The following is a 20,760-nucleotide window of genomic DNA, read 5'->3' on the forward strand; positions in this document are numbered from 1 at the left end:
CTCCTGGCTCCTATCATTATCTGATTTTATCTTATTTATTTTTTGTTTATTTGCCTGTCATTCTGAATTATAATATAATAGTATCACAAGAGCAGGGCCTTTGTATTTCATAGTAAATACTTGCTTGAAAACCATTTGAGTTCAGATATTAAGTCATGAATTACAGCCTAATGATTGAAGTATTTTAAACTAAATCATCAGAAACTTCTAGGTTTGGTTTACAAGCAATTCATTTGTGATTAATTTTAAATTCTCACCTGAAAAGTTATGAAGAATAGTTTATACGTTGCTTCTGGTTGGACAATAAGCTTCATTGGGTATGTACCTGTTAATCTTATATTCACTATCATCTATATATGTAAACCAAGAAGGGAAGCATTATTACCAGGTTATCTGGAAATTAGCCTAGTCTGCAATAAAGTTGTCATTATTTTGGACACAACCTATTCACATTTTGCCACACGTGTAGATATAGAAGGCAACTAGTTTTTCATCGGCCCAATTCTCAATGGACCATCCATGGCATTGAAATCCTCACCATTGGATTATCATGCTGTCTTACATTTCCCAAGGGCAGATAGCTTTCAGAGTACAAGAAGAAGATTAGCACTTGTCAGTGAGTAAGATTTACTTGTTGTTAGGAAGCATGGAGAAAGGTCTTAATGAAAGAAGCCATAGAAGTAATGAGACTTTATTGATGGGCCAACGAGTGTAGTAATGGTTGTAAATATTTATCAGGTTCCCTGGGAGTATAGTCTTTGGTGAGGGGCTCAAGTGGGAGAGAAAGGGGGTGGTGGTATGTGACCTGAATAAACACACTGGAATAAAGGCCAAATAAAGCCTCTGTAGTGGCCACTGAAGAGGTAGAAGTTTCTGAAAACAAATTTTATCCACTTCACATTTTGACTAGCTTGCCCTTATTTTTGCCTTTTGGCCTAAGTGCTCTAACTGTAACACAGTAATGTAATTTAGTACCTTATTGATGTAGTGTGCTCCCTGGCTGGTAAGCTCAAAGGCTGCAAGAAGCTCTGTTTTTCATTCCTCATTCTTTCAAGGGTGTTGATAAGCCTAATTGAAGTTTTGGCACAGGGTAGCAAGGCATCTTCCAGTGATAAGACAGCAGGCATTGCTTATTCATCCCTAAGAAACATCTAGGGATAGCTTGGTTTGCCAAATAGCATTCAGCTTGCCTGTTCTCCCTCCCCTATCCCCAGCACTTATTCAAGATTTATTTCCAAAATGGTAACTAGAGTAAATAAAGAATCAGAATAAATTACAGAAGTTAATCTTATCCATTCACCTTTTAAAAGTAGAAATGAAAATTTACTGATGTGATTAGCCTTTGATTGCATATATAGTGAAAATATCTATAATCTGGCATGCCCAAGTAGAAGGTAGGCTACCTTCATTATCTGTTAAAATCCTCGTTTGTCCCCAAAGATACAAAGGTGGAGGGTCCTTAATATTGATATCTATATACTTCCATTTTCCCCTTCTTCAGTGGTTTCAGAACACTTCACACTCAACTAGTGTATGAATGAATGGACTATTATTTGAGACCAAAACTAGTATATGAATAGGAAAATTACATTTAGTTTGCATGAATGCAAAGTCCAGCATTGTTCATCTTACTTCAGTTTGATCTTGGCGTTTTCTATTCTCTAATTTCTAGCTCCTTTCCCCACCTGCTCCCCCACCCCAGTGGGCTTGTACCAAGAAATGCTTTTTGGCCTGTAACAGTATCCCTCAGATACTACTCTAGGATCTCAAGGATACACAAGTGAAAGCGGGAGGCATAGGAATTTCCTCAGAAATACTCATAATTTGGTTGGGAAGACAGACTGGCACAGGTTGGCCTGCAGTGTTCTGTGATCTGCTGAGATAGTGGTATGATCCCAGTCCTGTGGGAGTTTGAAGAAGGCCCTTAAAACATACAGCGGAATATTACTCAGCCGTAAAAAAGAATGAAAGAATGCCATTTGCAGCAACATGGTTGGACCTAGAGATGATCATACTAAGTTAAGTAAGCCAGGCAGAGAAAGACAAATGTCATATGATATCGCTTGTATGTGGGATCTAAAAAAATGATACAAATGAACTTATTTACAAAATAGAAATAGACCCACAGACATAGAAAACAAACTTATGGTTACCAAAGGGGAAGGTAGGGGATAAATTAGGAGCTCGGGATTAACATATACACACTCCTATATATAAAATAGATAACCAACAAAGACCTACTATATAGCACTGGGAACTATACTCAGTATTTTGTAATAACTTAGAGGGAAAAGAATCTGAAAAAGACTATATATGTGTGTGTGTGTATAATTGAATCACTGTGCTATATACCTGAAACCTACACAACATTGTAAATTAACTGTACTTCAATAAAAAACAAAACAAAACACCTTACACTTGGAATATTAGTGAAAGCTTACCAAGGATGTGACACTTGGGCTGAGGTTTAAAGTATACCTAAGAGACATTTAGATAGTGAATGGAACAAGTGAACTAGGGAAAGATAACTTTCGAAAAGGTCACAGTGTGATCTAGGGCTTGTAAGTCATGCTGTGTGGTAAAGACAAGACTTCCCATAGGGGAGTGGCCACAGAAAAGGTTATCAGGAGCTTGGGAGGGGCCCCTTCATTAAGGATCCTGGGATAGTGGGCTAAAGGAAGGTCTTTTATATTGAAGATTGTGGAGAGATGATAAAAGCTGGAGATTGACATACTCTTTTTTAATTTATAGAAACTATTCTGGCAGCTGTGTGGAAAATTTAAAATTAGTGGATTTCGATACTGGGCGCTGAGAGATGTGTAAGGTGGATATTGCTGTAATCTTGGGAAGAGGTGGTGGGATGCGTGCTGAGGCCATGGGGAGACCATGGATTGGATGTGGAAGGTGAAGAGGCTGCAGGCTAGGATGATGGGGCAGCTGGCTGAATTTGGTGCCATTCACTGAGAGGAGACAAATCGAGAGAGTAGAGAAGGTTGGGCCCTGTCTTGGGGGTGTGTTTTTGAGGTGCCTGTGGGAATGGGACAGACACTTCGTTTACAGATAGGGAGCTTAGCAGAAATGTCTGGGCTGGAGACAAGATTTATAAGCCATCTCTTGTAATATTTGAGGCATGAAGCTACATTAGGTCACCCATTGATAGGATGTAGAGTTATCTCTTATCTTGAAATGTAAGATAAAGGTAAGTTAGTTGAGTCTGTCTTTGCTTCTTTTACTCTGCAAGGGAATTCTTGAAAGCTGATGAGGTCAAAAGGCCATTGAAGATGACCTAAAGATACACCTAGATGATCTCATGATGATATGCTTAGTAGGGATGGGGTAGAAGCTTTCGGGTACTGATTTCATTAGCTTTGTGTCTTTATGTTGGTATATGCAAAGCTATTTTTCTTTTGATAGTTGTAATATACAGTCCAGCTTTATTAGAATTCCTGAATTATTTGACAGTGCATTTTCTCATCCAACATTTTCAGATTCATTAATTTTTAGATTAATTAAAATATGCCTTAACTCTGGTCGTATAGTAGAATATGTTAGGAATTACTAGAAGCAGAAATTTACAAACAGTATGTTGTTGTCGGCAAAGTGACAGGGATTGTCCTGTCGGGCTTCTGTTTGGGAATCTGGGTAATGTTGAGATAAGAAGTAGGGTTTTACCAGCAGCATCTGTCTTCTTGTTTGTGTAAACTGGGCATCTGAGGTGCAAACTTTTGTTCTCCACTAAGTATAGTATCTCTTAATTTTTTAAGAGGGAGCAGAAAAAGAGAGAAGCAAGAGATTTTTTCCCATACCTTTTCAGGTGTCTCATTAACATAGCATTACTGCTTTGCATTGTATTAGGCTCCACGTGTCATCTTAAATGCTCTAGAGTCGGAAGGTCTCAGGCTGTCTGCTGCTGTCAGGAAGGAAAGTAGTTTCAAGCTTTATTTTCTGGAAAAGAATCTTAAACATCCTTTTACCCAGTTCTATGAACCGAATGTAATTCAAGCCATAGCCTGAGGGTAAGCCCGGAGAGGTCAGATGTTAATGATTTATTAAATGACGGTGTTTTCTACTGGGACATACTTTTCACAGATAAGGAAAAGTGTATTTTTTTTTTTTTTATATTTGCCATGTGTTGTAAAGGGAATTTCTCTAGTATTGACATAGCCCTCGTATTTCACATGATATAAGACCTCACAGAAAGGGCTGAATGAGGTTCTTTACTTCATTGGGTAAGAAAAGTTTTTGACAGCTGTACAGTGTGGTAAACTAGCTCATAGTTTATGACCAGATCTGGCTTTGGAAAAGACCAGGAAGGAGAGTTATAACATATGGAACTTATTTGGGAAGTAATTCTTAGCTATGACTAAGAGCCTGTGCTCAAATGCCTGGGAAAGTTTAAAAGAAAATGTTTGCAAAATAAATCATATCTCTTGTTTGCTAAATTGTAGGACTTAGATAACTTTTGAGTACTCATGGACTTCTGTAATTCTGTATTAAAGCTCTGAAGTTTTCTCTTTTAATCAATTTTTTCTGGTTTTATTTTTAACAGCACTGTGATTAAATTTGTTGTTTTATTCAATTAAGGAATTATTTATTTCAGAAGATTATTTTCTCTTCCCCCAGCCCCCAGAAATCCTTAAAATAGTCACATTCAAGCAGTTGCTACAGGGGTAGTTTATAGGAAAGATATACTGTGTGTGTATTAGTTTCTGGTGCTGTTGTTTCTTAACTGTTCAAGTCCCAATTACAGTATTTCCTGTGTTTATTTATATCAAGATAGTATGTGACATAAACATCCCAAGTAAGGGTTGTACCAGGGAAAGTGAACTAGGAAAAGGCAGTACTATTATGATTATGTTTCTGAAAGAATACCCCTTTTTTCTCATTTCCCAAACTTTAGTTGGATAGAATTCTGTGGGGGAAAAGCTCCTATTTTAAGTTAATAATTGCAGAAATCTCTTCCTAATCTTCCCTCTGTCTATGCTGATTCTTACCTCAGTGTTACATTATTACAACTTAGCATTTCATGAGCCAGGAAAATCATTATTATTCAACTTAGCTTGACCTTTTATCACACACATAAATATGACATCAGCACAATAGTGAAACTGTTTGGGGATGCAATAAAAAGTGCTTATCATTTTCCAAAAAAGATTTGTAATAGTGAAAATAATATATCTACATTTCAGAGTTTAGAAATTAGAAAATAGGAAAATAATTATCTCATTGCTCTAACACTATAGCTATTTTTTGTTTGTTTGTTTTTTCTTTTCTTTAATGACAGCCTTACTCATATTTCATGTAACTTTATTTGGGGGCAAGACTTAATTTTGGTCCTGCAGTGTATTCTTATTGTCTGAGAATGTATAATGTGGTATATATAGTAGAGTGATTAGAAATACCAACTCTAGAGTCAGACTGCTTGGGTTCATTGTGTGGCCTTGCCACCTACCAGCCATTTGTGACCTTGGGTGAGTTACTTATCCTCTTTGGGTCTCAGTTTCCTTAACTATGAAGTGGAAATAATAAAAATAGTATTTACTTTTTTATGGAGCTGTTGGGAGGACTGAAGGAGAACTCCCTTGGCCCATGGTAAGTGTTCATGAATTACTGTTATGTGTGTGCTCTAGAATCCATTTCCCCATTTACCTGATGGGAGTGACCGGTTTGCTTTTCTCCTCTATGCTTTCAGCCTATGTTCTGTAACATACTCCCCTGCTCAAACCCCTGTCCTGTTTTCCAACGAAAATTTAACAGAGCCATATGGTTTTCTTTCTCAAGTTTTCAGTTCATTACAAAAGTGTAACCAACCTTAAGGAAGGAGGAGTAGGAAGAATTTGGAAGGTGATTTGCATCTCTTTTTTTTTTTTTTTTTTTTTTGCGGTACGCGGGCCTCTCACTGTTGTGGTCTCTCCCCTTGCGGAGCACAGGCTTCGGACGTGCAGGCTCAGCCGCCATGGCTCATGGGCCTAGCCGCTCCACGGCATGTGGGATCTTCCCGGACCGGGGCACGAACCTGTGTCCCCTGCATCGGCAGGCGGACTCCCAACCACTGCGCCACCAGGGAAGCCCTGCATCTCTTTTTATTTTTATTTTTTTTGCGGTACACGGGCCTCTCACTGTTGTGGCCTCTCCCGTTGCGGAGCACAGGCTCCGGACGCGCAGGCTCAGCGGCCATGGCTCACAGGCCCAGCCACTCCGCGGCATGTGGGATCCTCACGGATCGGGGCACGAACTCGTGTCCCCTGCATCGGCAGGCGGGCTCTCAACAGCTGCACCACCAGGGAAGCCCTGCATCTCTTATTTTTGAGGAGTTACTGCTCTTTCCGTTTTAGCCCACTATGGCAGTTTGTATGATACTAATCTGCCCTCTGTGGTGTTTCGACTTGAAGTACAGTGTTGCATTTTTTTTCTTTGCAAAACTAATTTATAAGTAAAGAACCTTGTGTGAATATAAGAAGTCATTGTAAGTTAATAGTTATTTGTTTTTCCGTGACTGAATTTTTTTCTAAAGATAATAGTGATGAGCTTAGCTTCAGATTGCTACCCATATAGTTATAGATTACTACCTATATTACACAGCATATATCAGAGTACATTTTACAGAAATACTTTTCTTATTTTCAAAAATATTTAGTTTCCTATAGGTAGGTTGTCATCCTTAGTAATAGTATGAAGAACAGTATTTGTTACAGCAACTCATTGCAGGTACCAATTACGTTACCAGAAATAACTTTATTCATCAATTTAGCAGTAGTATGTTGAGTTTCCACTATGTCAAAGCACTTTGCTGGGCAATGACTATTAAAAAGTCAATAAGACATTATCTCTACCTTTACAGGGCTGGACAGATAGATATATAAATAACCTGTGGCATGAGTACTGCCACTCTTGTTAGCAGGAGATGTTTATAGCCAGCATTTTGTGATCACCCTTCAGTGCCCAGGTTCAGCTTCAGAATCTTCTCAAGCCAGCACTACAGAAACCTACTGTCACTCAGAGAAACTTGGGAAGTGTAAACTATTTGTCATCACTGTTATAGTAGAAGTTTGTTCAAGGTGTTGCTGTGGAAGCCAGGAAATGCAAAAGCCTTGCTTTGTGTAAAAGTAAGTTTAAGTGTAAAGAAGTACAAATGAGTTCAATCTTTTAGGTATTGAGAAAGACATACTAAATTGGAAATCTTATAAGCCCACATATACATGTTTTAAAGAGGAGATGCTTTAATAACTAGATAAAAGAAATCTTGTATAGTTAGCACTCTTTGCCATTGTTTATGCTTCAGTATTGGTGCCTTCAAACTACATGTTTAGCTCTAAGCTGTGATGTGCTGGTAAAAAGTTAACTGCAAGCACTGAGGTAGGGGTGTGTGTACATGTGTATAAAAAACCCTGATTTGTAATGCTTGCTGATTTCCATGGTGTAGAAATCTTCACCTCAGATGATTTTGGCCCAAGTTGCTGAATGCAGGTTGGGAAGAGATGCCACGTAATGGATCCCAGGAGCCACTGTGAGCCTGCCCCGTGTGCTCGCTCCAGCACAGCACTGGCCCACAGCCCAAAGTCCTAATCTTTCTCAATCACTCCTTGTTTTGGTTAGGTCAGTCTTGGCTTTGTTTATATGCATCTTTATCCTGCTTCAAACTCCTTCCTCCCTTCTCTCCTCTCTCCCCTCCTCCTTTGTCTTCCAGCCCTCCTGTTATTGCAAAGCTGCAATAAGAAATTTAAGAAATTGCATATACACTGGGATATCTTAAATCTTCCTTAAGGCTTTAGAAATCTTCTATTATGTAAATACTGAGCAATTATGATTAAAATACATTAACCTCTAGCTACTAAAACGTTAATTGCTGTAAATTAACTATGACTGTGAATTTATTTAATGAATTTTCATCTTTTATAAACTTGTAAAGACTCTTAGAAGTTTGCTTAAATTCACAAATGAAGAATTTTCAAAAGATGCATGATTCTAATTTCTCTCTCCAAGGATATTTTTAGTAGTGAATACTGAGAAGGGTAGAGGAAAATTAGCAAGAAGAAGCAGTATTAAAAGAGGAGGTGATAAACACTGAATTACATAAATTATCAATTTGTTGAGGCTCCCTCCCGCTGCCCTCACACATAAAGCCACTTTGACCCTTCTAAGCTCGGGGATAAACCTGGAAGAAAAAAATCTTCATTGTGGCTATAGTTGTCTCAGCTCAGGATATACAGGGTTTCTGATTTTTAAAGTGGGGGAGAGGGGAGGGGCTATATTCCCATCAGCACAAGGACACTGATATAAATGGGACAGCTGTGTTACAGGAACATCTTTGGCCATCTCCTATAGGGTTAACAACCATAAGGGCATCACTGGAATCTAGTAGCAATGCCACCAGAGGTGTGCAAGTTCAGGAGATCCTGAGGTTTCCTGAGAATGTCCAAAGGTAGAGGACTGGCAGAAGTAACTTCACCAGTTTCTTTGCGTGATGTTTTTCAGAAGGAGGAGCAATTATTTAACACGTTGAAACAAGTGAGGTTGCAGAATTTCTTTCTTTCTTTTTTTTTTTTTTTTTTTTTGCGGTACACGGGCCTCTCACTGTTGTGGCCTCTCCCGTTGCGGAACACAGGCTCCGGACGCGCAGGCTCAGCGGCCATGGCTCACGGGCCCAGCCGCTCCACGGCATGTGGGATCCTCCCGGACCGGGGCACGAACCCGTGTCCCCTGCATCGGCAGGCGGACTCTCAACCACTGCGCCACCAGGGAAGCCCAAGATGTCCGTTTTAATTTGACCCTTCACATATCTTGTTATTTACAGCTGAAATATAGTTTGACCTTCTTTTTTGCCTTTTTTTTTTTTTAAGCCTCCATTATTATAGTTACAAAGGTAGTAATCAGGATGGCAATAAGTAGACACAAGTTTGTGAGGAGGCAGTATGTTATGGTTAGATCTGCTGTTTACACATGTTTTCCACAATGCTTGAATGCTGTAAAATTATTCTTAGTTTAACCTCCCACTAGTGATTGTTGGGTAAGAAGAGATAAAGCAAAAGTAGTTTAAGAGTGACAAAAAAATCTAAGAAAAATAACTTACCTTTCTAGTCCAAATAACTCAGTATTCAGAGAATTTAATTTGGTACAACCTAGAGTTAATGACATTATTAGATCACAGTGGGTTGTATGAAATTGTACAATTTACCCCTCTCCTCTTCTTTCTCAGGTAGATTCTATGAAAATGGTCAGTTTCTTCTTGGATGAATGCTCTTCTGCTCCCTCATCTTATGAGTATAGATGGTTTTATTAAAAAAGAGTTAGGGCTTCCCTACTAGCGCAGTGGTTGAGAGTCCGCCTGCCGATGCAGGGGACACGGGTTCATGCCCCGGTTCGGGAGGATCCCACACATGCAGCGGAGCGGCAAGGTCCGTGAGCCATGGCCGCTGAGCCTGCGCGTCCGGAGCCAGTGCTCCGCAACGGCAGAGGAGTTAACTTCACTTTGAGTTATATTCGGGACAGTCGTAAGTTCTAGAAGCAGAGAGGACTGCTTGCTATTTGGCCTAGGAACTGGTGAGTTCCATTTAAGAAGCCTTGACATCCAGTATGTGCTGGTGCGATTTCACTCTTTTATATAAAACTCCAATAGCAACATCCTAAGTCATTTTAAAAAGTGATATTGTATTACAATTGACCTACTCAAAAAGAATGAATTTAGTAGGAAGCAAGTACAACTTTGTATTAATAAGCTCTTACGATCATTATACATAGAATGTAAAAATCTTTGTAAACAGGCTATGAGACAAAGGCATGTTATCATCTCTATTCTGTAGAAAGGGAAACAGACATGGCGAGTTTGAGTAACTTGACTGAGATTGCACAGTTTTCATGGGAATATTCGAGAATTAAATACAAATCCATGCACTCTCCTGGAGAGTGTACTTCTACTTATTTTCTGAAATAAAAGATGGGATTCATATAGCACCATTCTCCAAAAACTTAAATTTCTTTTCCTAAGTATATTCCTATAAGAAAAGTATTATTACTGGTAAAAGTAAAGATGAAACTAATATTAAATATAAGTGAGTTGGATCTAAATAGATGAGGTCCATTGAAGGAGGATTCATAATGGAACACCGACTTAATAGAGAGAATCAAAACATCCAATATTGAAGTAATAAGTGACGTTCAAGTAGGAATTAAATGGATTACTATGGTACCCAGATAACCTTACATTTTTTTTTAAAGATGAAGACATGGTTTTTCAGAATACTTTGCTGCTCACATTAAAGGATATAAAGTAAAATGCATTTAGTTTTAACGTCATAGTACTTATTATGTGAAAGTCTTGTTCATATGTCTATCCTTCACACTTTCTGTGAGATTTGGGTTTTGAGTTCTAGTTTAGAAGAGCTGTGGGTTTGCTGACTTAGAGGACTGACTCTTGTGAGGTAGTGGAGAGTTAACTTGACCAGTCTCAGCGTGAGCCTCGGGCTATCCCTAGACCACTTGCCAGAACTTCATCTAAAAGGAGGGGGCAATAGGACGGGGATTGGAACAGGCAGAGGAGAGATACTTACCTGTAATCCCAAATTAGGACTCTGATCTGATTTTCCAGTTGCAAATACCAATGGGAAAATGATCCAGTCTTACCTCAGAGACTATTTATAGGTGTCTTCCATATTGACTGTGTTCACTCTACTCATTATTTGCATACCTTTGTGATCTTTCCCCTTTGCGTGGATTGGCTATAATAGGCATCTCAACAGGAAATTGTTTTTGCAGTGAGCTACATCATCCATGTTTTATTTCTGTAAATAACTTGTTCTGTTGTAGCCTCAAACAGTTGCTTTTGATAGCACTGCAGAAAATCATTAAATCTTCTCTTCAAAACCTGGAGTCTTTCAGAGCTTTGATAGTTTGAGGTACAGAATTGTAATCTTACATCCTGGTGGGACACTATAATCATTGATTTGTGATGATCTGTGACTGGTACCAACAACACTCAAGTTTAACCAAAACGTGGAGGGGGGAGAGAAAGTAAAAGTGTAAGAAGAATTACTTTTCAGATTTGTTTTATTCCATCACTACTCACTTCCTTGGACAAATAAGTTATGGTAAGGTTCTCAGCAGTGAAAAGCAAGCATTGAAAATTCCTATAGGACAGCACTTGAAAATTCACGGTCTATAGAAAATAATAATTCATGTATACTTGGAGGGAAAAAAAACCCAAACATGTTTGGATAATCATTCTTCTAACCACATAAAAACATTTCTAGCCATTACTTTTGAGCGATTTATGAGCACTCCCTTGTGGCTGTTTATTAGAACCGCTTGAAATAGCGAAAGAAAAGCAGCAGCAAGCTTAAATGCCTGGTTTAATGTAATACACCCACAGTTAAAGTGTGTCTACCCAGTAAATGCAGTACTGTAAAGTCTTACCCAGTATCAGATTTGCTTCTCTGCTGCGAAAAATAAGTGAAATAGCTGGTAATTATTTTTGAATTTAAAAATGGACCAATATCTATAAAAATAAGTTGTCTAAACCCAAGGTTTAAGTAATGATTAAGAATTATAAAATAGATAATAGTTAATTGTGCCTTAATTACTGAAATATGACCTTTTTCAAGAACTTATATTATCAATATCTAGTGAGAGTATTAAAATTCCTTTTGTATTTTTCCTAAAGCCTCTTAGTGAGGTCATGCAAAGTAACACATTCCACAAATATTATGGGAGCCTGAATCTCCTGAACTCTGTGACTTGATTCCCATCCCTCTCACCCCCCAGAATTACCTTCTGGAAGGAGTTTTCTCAAGCCTCTTGCGTAAATCTGGGGAGAAAGAGTTCCATGTGAGCCAGAATTGCATTTCTCTGGATTCTTTTTTAAACCTTGTGAAAGTTAACTCACCAGAGTTGTACCCCAGATTCACATTTTTAGTTATGGTTTTCTAGCATTTTGTATGTTATTTTCCTTTATTATGCAGTAATAACAGTAACTAACAAAAATTTAGATACCTTCTTTACTTCACACTTGGATTACTTCAGATTTGAAGCATTTCATCCCTGTGATTGACCAGTGTGTAGGGATGAAAGGCATGTGTTCCCTGGGGGGTGTACAAAGATGAGGGTCAGAAGCAGCCAGATCGGGTTGTAAATCCACTTTGTACCCTTTGAGTGTTGACATTTCCATTTTGATCTCTTGAATTTAGATTCACATGATGTGAACAACAGCCCATCGACTGCATACAAAAGAAGCATCATATTTCAGATGTAAAACCACACATATGTTATTATGGTTTATGGAAAAATTTAGGTTCCTGTGTTATCTACCACTGTAGATGGATACTCTGAATGGGTCTCTGTTCTGTTAAATTAATTTGGATTTCAATTTCTACCTTTTGAATAACTACATTTTAAATCATCTTGGGACATTCTCAGACTGCTTAGGAAGGTTCTGAACACATAGTTGACATTGTGAATTCTGTGAAGAAACAAACATTTATCGAAAGCCTGCCATATGCCAAATCTGTGCTTGTTATTTAAAAAATACATATATTTTCCCTTTGATTTTTATAAAAACCTTAAAAGGTATAGGGATGAAGACATCAAGTCTTAGCAGTTTAGGTGCCGAGATTCAAAATGGATCTGGGTCTAACTTTAACACTCATATTCTTAATATATTCCAGATGATTTTTAGGTTTTGAACTTCGTTACTCACATAAAATCAGCTTTAATCTCAATATTGTGAAGGGCTTAGCATAGTACTTGGCACACATTAAACACTCAACAAATCATCTCTCTTGTTATCTCTATCACTCCATTGGATGTTTTTCTCCCCCTCCATTTTTTTCTGTTTAGTACCTCTGGAATTTATGTTTTATTCCTTCAATTTCACATTAATAGAATGAGAGTAGAGAGAAGAAAGAGAAAAAAATTGAGCAAGTCCAAAAACAAGAGAAAAAAATGAAGAAATATGGAAGAAATAGAGATGGGAAATAATACTTGCCCCATTGCAAGGTTGTTAATGATCACATTTGGTTCAAGTTTATATCCTCAAGTTTTGTTTTATTCCTAGGCCATACTTACATAACAGCCACATAAGAGTTGTGGCAGAGATTTAAACTATTGGATATGAATGTGAATGCCACTGTCTTAGTATACAGATCTGCATCCATTCGCTCTCTTTTTTTTTTTTTTTTTTTTTTTTTTTTTGGTTGTGTTGGGTCTTCATTGCTGTGCATGGGTTTTCTCTAGTTGTGGTGAGTGGGGGCTACTCTTCATTTTGGTGCCTGGACTTCTCATTGCAATGGCTTCTCTTGTTGTGGTGCACAGGCTGTAGGCGTGTGGGCTTCAATAGCTGCAGCACACAGGCTCAGTAGTTGTGACTCGCAGGCTCTAGGGCACAGGCTCAGTAGTTGTGGCACATGGGCTTAGTTGCTCCGCAGCATGTGGAATTTTCCCGGACCAGGGCTTGAACCCATGTCCCCTGTATTGGCAGGTGGATCTTAACAACTGCACCACCAGGGAAATCCCCGCATCCACTCTCTTTTCTAATTTTTCCCTTCCCAATAAAAAACCATTTATTCATATTGATTAATTCTGCTATTTTGAGGTGGAATACTCTGCTGCAATATTTCTTTTGAGTCTTCCCATGGCATCAGACGTAATAGGTCCAAAGTGAAATCCATTGTCTTTATTCTTTCTCTACCAAACATACTCCCTACCTCATTTATCCTAGTTCTTAATGTGGTGCCATAGTTCCAGTGCCTGAGGCAGAAAACTTAGTGTCACCTTTGATTCCTCTCCTTCTGGGTCCTTTTAATTTTTTTTTTTTAAACACCTACCTCTGCAGTTCCCTTCTACCCATCTGTCAACACCGTAGCCACCTGATCTAGTTATCACTTCAAACTTATGTTCTTCTCCCAGCCATTCAGCTTGCATGTCTTGTCTTTATATCTTCATTCTCAAGTATCCCACATATTACTTCCTAGAACAAGTTTTTACATTAATCTTCTTTTTAGAAACCAGCAGTGATTCCATGTTCAGGTTACTTTGCCTAGATTATGGGTATCCTTTCCATACTTATTCCAGTTAGGTTTCCTACTAATAATGTACATGCTTTTCCCCAGTTAGATAATGTTATTAATTAATAACACATGGAAACTGCTATGTGCCAAAACTGTTCAATGTACTTTATATTCATTGTGCCATTCCCATTTTTAAAAAGTTAACTGAAGGCCTGTAACTTGGTCAATGCACTCACAATTGGGATGGACTCTTAATGAGCGTGTAATAAATAGTTTCTTTTCCTGCACTGCATTCCCCCTTCTCACATTCCATGCTTAGTTTTACACCCCCCCTTGCCTTTTTCATGGTGTTTCCTGTTCCTAGGATATTTTTTCTCTTTGGTGTATCCAATTCATATCTGCTTCTAATTCACATCCACTATGCAAATACTACCTTGACTTATTTAGTTCTCATGGATCTTTCCTGTTGTCAAAATTCTGACATATTTATGAGGAATTCTGCATAGTTTATCATTCTCAATGTAATCAGGTTTGTCTCAGTTTTTCTGAAAATTTTAGCAGGGCTTTATGAGCATTAAATACTTGTGGGATGAATAATTTTTTCCCTCTTCACAAGTAGACATCAACTTTCTGGAAGGTTTAGCCCATGTCTTAATTTTTTCCCTTCCCCACACAGCTCAGCAGTGTGCTTGGCACGTATATAAATACTTAGTGATTGAATGTAGGAGAGTCTAGGCCATCTGCCTTTTGTGACTTTCATGGGAAAATACCTTCTCATTTTGTACACATAGATGCACTTCAACCAAAAGGGTGGCACAGAAGATTAAGATAAAGAAGTGTATCAGGTATATAATTACAGAATGAGATACATTATCTATGTTTATTTGGACATACTAAAAGCCTTAAACTTTTAATACTTAACTAGATGTAAGGCACTGAGCTAAGTGTTTTACATTTATTATCTTCATCCTTAGAACCAAGCTGTTGGATAGGTGATGCAGCTGATGCTCAGAATGGTTAAATAGCAGCTCATAAGCAATAGAACTGGGTTTAAACTCAGGCATTCTTGATTTTAAATTCTTAAGTGCTGTGCTGCATATCTTGTTATTCACCCTCATTGTTGGAGTTTTCACCATTGAGGCATACCTCCCTGTTTAAGTTCATTAACTTTAAATACATTAGATCATGCTGGTTTCCAGCATAAAGTAAAACATTCAGTGACCATTAGCCTTTATTGTTGCTGTTTTTCCAAAGTACACTAAAGTGTCCATGACATTGTCTTTCCCCTTATGCAAACTTTAAAGGCAGAATCAGCTATTTATTACCTCTGTAAAATCTGTAGAAATATATATGTGTGTGTTTAAATGTATTTGGAGTTTCATGAGGGCAAAGAGGATTTAGAGAATGAGAATTTAAAGTGAGCTACTTTGCTACTGTTTCCAATCATCTCTCTGTAGTCAGATGCAATGCCTGCACAGTGTATCTGGAGGGATGCCTGTCTTGAGCTCACAAATGGGAAGTAGGTAATGGATGTCAGAGGTATCTACAGTTGCCCTCAGTGTCTTGGGAAGAATTTTGACTATTGACCTACTTTGTATTTTTTCACAATAGAGGATTTTAGGTCCTCTTTTCAAGAGGTCATCTCATTTTTCTGCAAATTGGAGAATGACAGAATCATGGAAGGCATTACTACTTTAGTTTTTATTTTTGTGTATACTATCTTTGTGTGTTTAGATTATGGAATTTAAGAGATAAATTCCATAATTTGACTAGAGAATAACCAGTTTAGTGAAAATAAGTGAAAGTAAAACCCTTTTATTGAAATTTTAAAATTTTGATATAATTTCAAACTTACAGAAAAATTATAAGAAGAATACAAGGAACTCCTATATACTCTTTAACCTATTTTTAAATAGTGACCTATTTGAAAAATAGATTTTTCTTTCATCTTAACATTTGCTAATTATGTAGTAAGTCATGTTATTATCACAGTGGTAGAATGAATGATAATCTTATTAACTGGGCCTACCTTTTCCCCCTCAGCTTTATTGAGATATAATTGACACATAACATTGTGTAAGTTTAAAGTGTACAACATGTTGATTTGATACATTTATGTATTGTAAAATGATTACCACTGATGGCATTAGCTAATATCTCAATCTTGTCACATTGTTACCATTTCTTTTTGGGGTGAGAACATTTAAGATCCTATGTTTAATTTTAATGCTTTCTAAAGGAATTTTTTAAAAATCAAGATTTCCTTCCAGCATACTGCTATCCTTAGAAATGTCTGTCTCCTCGTATCCAGTCACTGCCCCCTCCCCACCTCGAACCCCCTCACCATATTCTTGCAGATCAATTTAAAGATTTATCTTTTTTAAAATTTAAATAAAACCGAATTTGCAGTTTTGGGCTAAAATACTGTTCATTGAAATGAAATGTGAACAGTGTGAAATGAGAGCATTCAGGCAAATCCCAAGTGTAAGGAATCTAATTAAACAGGGAAAAAATAAGTCTTATTTTATTTTGCAGCTGTAGAATTATAACATCTAGTGGCAAGATGGAAGAGCTTTTATATGGCTCAGTTTTAAAATGATGCTTGAACTGACTACATGAAACCAGTATAATTAAAGGTATTTTAAAATTTAGTAGCTGATGTGCTATTTTATAGTTAAATTTTAGAATATGAAATTTAAATTTTTAAGATCTCACCATGAGTACATGCTTTCACATTATTCACATTATTGTTAGGATGAAGTGAAATAATTTGTGAAAACAACTTAATTATAAACTAGAAAAAGACTATATAACATGTGAGGTATTTTTATTTCATTTATAGAAGCTAAGGAGAAGAAAAGCTGTTTATTTAAATAAGTGGAATAAAGGAGCCATCTTTATTTCAATATTGTTTGCATGAATTATACAGAATTTAATGTATTTGCATTTTTGATTTCAGATTCAAAATGCTAATGATGTATTAATTGCGCCACTTGAGAAATTTCGCAAAGAACAAATAGGTGCAGCAAAAGTAAGTGTTGCATTTTATTATTCTTTGGATATTCTCCTAATAATTAAAGATGACAGACGTAATTTCAGATGTTAACATTTTTGAAAGTAGAATGACCTTTTAAAACTTCCGTACGTCATTTAAAATTTTTGCACAGAGCCTATTACAAAGACTGGAATTCTTTTAAACACAGAAAAGATATTATTCTTCTACTGAATAGAGAAAAAGTCAGCATAAATGGGTTCCTCCCATCCCAACAATGGTAGGAAATTAACTGTTTTAAAGGCGGTGAAATTATGGTAAAAATATGAGGAGTTTTCCTAACATCTGTATACAATAAAATTAGGCACGAGGTATGTATATTGAAAATTAAGGTAGTAATTATAAAAGACCTTTTATTATTTTTTGTATTTTTAATTCTTAATAAAAATATTAAGAATATAAATGTAAATATTAAGAATATAATATAAAGTGTTTGTGGAAAACTTTAGATATCTTTGTCAGGCCTTTGCATTAATGTTTAATTGGTTATGGATCAATTAAAATTTCCCTGAGCCTAATAATTTCTGAAATTTACTTGCATTCTCTTTCTTAGATCCATGTTTAACTACCTTCTCAGCATCATGTAAGGACATAAAATTTGGGTTTCCAAAATAGAACCCGTCATCTGTCATACTTCCCCTATCCTTTCTCTGATTTGGTTTTCTAATTAGTCAATGACATACCTTTTCCCTCTTTGAGCAGTGCTTTCATTCTCCTGCGGGAATATTTCTCCTCTATTCTCCTCCCTCCTGTCTGAAATATTGAAATAGCCTACTAGTTGGTCTCTACGTCCCCACCCTAATCTGTTAACAAATTTTTGCCATGTTTAACAGTTTTTCTTCAATAATGAAACCGTCAATGGTTGTCTCTGAGAGAGACAGTTTAATCTCGATAATGAAATTTTTTCACAGTGTGGCCACTTTCTACGTTTCAGTATACCTCCCTCATCTGGTACAACTGTCTGTTCACTAGTCTCTATATATATCCTGGCTCTACTAATGGCTTTGCCCAAACTTTTCCCCTCCTTGGAATATTTCTTACCCTTAACTTGTTGAAGTCTTGCTAGTTCTCCATGGTCCCTTATATTCCAGCACCAGAAAGAAGCCTTCCTTTATGTGGGTCTTTCCTCATATTCTCCCCTTCCAGAATTGATATTTTTTTCTTACAGAATCAAGTAGTCCTTAGGCTTATTTCCTGTAAAAAGCTATCACAGTCTGCCTTGAATCAGAGTTTTATGTGCATTTCTCCACCAATTACGAGCCATTATCAAGTCAAGAACTAAACCAGAACCATTTCTGTGTTAATTCAGCAAACATTTATCAATATCTTGGTTGACCCACTTGTGGCAAGTATGGTGTTTGATAAGATTAAGGGATACAATTGTAAACAAGACAGACAAGCTCCCTACTCTTGTGTCATTTATTATCTTTTGTGTATTTACAAATGCACTGAGGATTGTGATACAGAAGTGCAGGGTGCTTTGTGAGAGTATAATTAATGGAACTGACCTTGTCCAGAGAACCAAGCAATGCCTTCTGGTGGAAGTATTGGTTAAGCAGAGAACTAAATGATGAGAAAGAAATAGCTAGAAATGGGGATACAGGGGCAGCAAGGGAGGAACCTTCTTTACACTCCAGAATAGGGAACAGAGTAGATATGAATAAAGACCTTGAAGAAGGAAAGAGCCTGGCATTTCAGTGGAAAAAGTTTTAATGGGTTCAGAATATAGAGGACATGTGCACGCCTTTGTATTTACTCGTTATTCTACTCTTATTCACTGATAAGATAAAGAAAAGTTGTAGGTAGAGGAGTGATTATATTTGATCAAAATATTATAAAATATTTTGATATTTTAAAATATCACTGTAGTTGCATGCCATGCATGGATTGGAGGAAGCAGGACTGCTTGAGGGAAACCATGCTTGGGAGTTAAAGGACAGTTATTTTGGATTCAGAAGGGAACACTGGCTGTGGAGACAACGGGATGTATTTCAGAGGTAAAATGGAAAGGGTAGGGAAATGGGTTACATACTAGGAAGTGAGCAACAGGACATTTCAGTGATGACTCCCAGGGTTCTGTGTTGTAAAATTGGGTGTTTTTTGGAGCCACTTACTGGGATAGGGAACATTTATGTTAGGATGGCAAAGATGGTTTGCCATGAATGAATTCAAGGTTTCTCTGAGTCATCCAAATGGAGATGGTGAGTTAGCAGGTATATGTTCAGATCTGAATTAGAAATATGTTTGGGAATTGTCCTCTAGGTGATAATTAAAATCATGGAGATAGATTAGATCCCCCTGGGAAAGAGTAGATTGAGAAGAGGACCTAAATTCTATATAATCTGAGAACTCTCAACATTTGATGTTTGGAAAGAAAGAAAGACAGATAAGGAGGCTGAGAAGGAAGAAGCAGAAGAAGGAAGAAAATACAAGAATGTGGTTCTCAGAGCAAGAAGAAGTCTTTTCAAGAATAATAATAGCTAGTCCGCCTGCCGATGCAGCGGACACGGGTTCGTGCCCTGGTCCGGGAAGATCCCACATGCCGCGGAGCGGCTGGGCCCGTGAGCCATGGCCGCTGAGTCTGCGAGTCCGGAGCCTGTGTTCCGCAACGGGAGAGACCACACAGTGAGAGGCCCGCGAACCGCAAAAAAAAAACACAAAAAAAACAAAAAAACAGAATAATAGCTGATCTTTCTTGAGATCTATACTGTCGGATAGATTTCACTGAGCTATTACATCTGTGACCTGATTAAGTCCTCACAAGCAACCTTAGTGGTGAGTACAGGTGTTACATCAGCTTTACAGTGAGGAAAATGATGAGGTCACCAGCATGCACCATTTCACAGAGCTGGGAAATCAGACTATGGATCTGAAATCAAGCCATTTTCCTTCAAAGCCTCAATTTACCATATTTCACTTCATCAGTGATATTTTTATGAAGTTAAAAACCTTTGTGAAGAATTTGTTCCCTAGCACAGAATATTCCAACTTTTTGGCCCATTTAAAATAGTAAATTTCATATGTGTATAGATTCTTATTTGCAGGTTTAGGTTAGCTACAGTTGCAGTAGCATGAGCAATTACACCCATTTTATTTTATTTTTTAAGTATCTCAATTGCTGGACAGATCAGCTGGGGACACACAGCAGCGTTCTATGACCTTGCCTACTCGTTGGGAGGTTGAACTTGTAGTTGAATTAATTCAGATGTAATCTTGAGCATAAATATGGTTGTATTGGGCCTCTTGGTGGCAGTGATTCTGTGTATTTTATTTGCCTGATGGCTCTTAGTACTATATCGTTTCTCAGCTGCTAAGTGATCCTTGTTTAGTAAAGTGACCAGAAAGCAGGCATTCTCTTCTGCAATATTTGTATAGGTCAATTTTCTTTTTTTCTGTTATTGCAGAAACATCTTGGTAGGAATAAAAAGCTTGAAAATGTTGCCTTTTTTTTTTTTTCCCTATGGCTTTACTTCCTGTTTTACTTAGATATTTTCTTACTTGGTAAATAAAGTTAATTCTACAAATGACACTCTTACACTTTTCACAGTCTTGACAGTGGAGGTTTCCCACAAGTGTGTTCAGGCTGATGAGTCAGCTAGAAGGCAGGAGTGTCAGTTAAGGTCCACTGCAGTCAGGACCTCCTCAGCTTGGACCTAGTAGAAAACAACTGAGTCAGAGTGGCCCTCTCCTCACACTCAGATGATCCTATTT

At 37.5% G+C, this 20,760-nt stretch overlaps 1 protein-coding gene across 3 annotated transcripts in view; it reads left to right on the top strand.

Annotated features, from left to right (window-relative positions):
* The window catches only part of ARHGAP42 (Rho GTPase activating protein 42), a gene marked incomplete at its 3' end in the record, with an annotated part of 295,173 nt that overhangs the window by 142,634 nt on the left and 131,779 nt on the right, over positions 1 to 20,760 (top strand). For all 3 annotated transcript variants that reach the window (XM_082626591.1, XM_082626592.1, XM_082626593.1), the window contains exon 4: positions 16,957 to 17,028. In XM_082626591.1, coding sequence (XP_082482717.1) covers positions 16,957 to 17,028 — 72 coding nt within the window. The remainder of the gene's footprint in view (positions 1 to 16,956; positions 17,029 to 20,760) is intronic.

The sequence above is a fragment of the Mesoplodon mirus genome (assembly GCF_964341445.2).
Source record: "Mesoplodon mirus genome assembly, chromosome: 7".
Lineage (NCBI taxonomy): Eukaryota > Metazoa > Chordata > Mammalia > Artiodactyla > Ziphiidae > Mesoplodon > Mesoplodon mirus.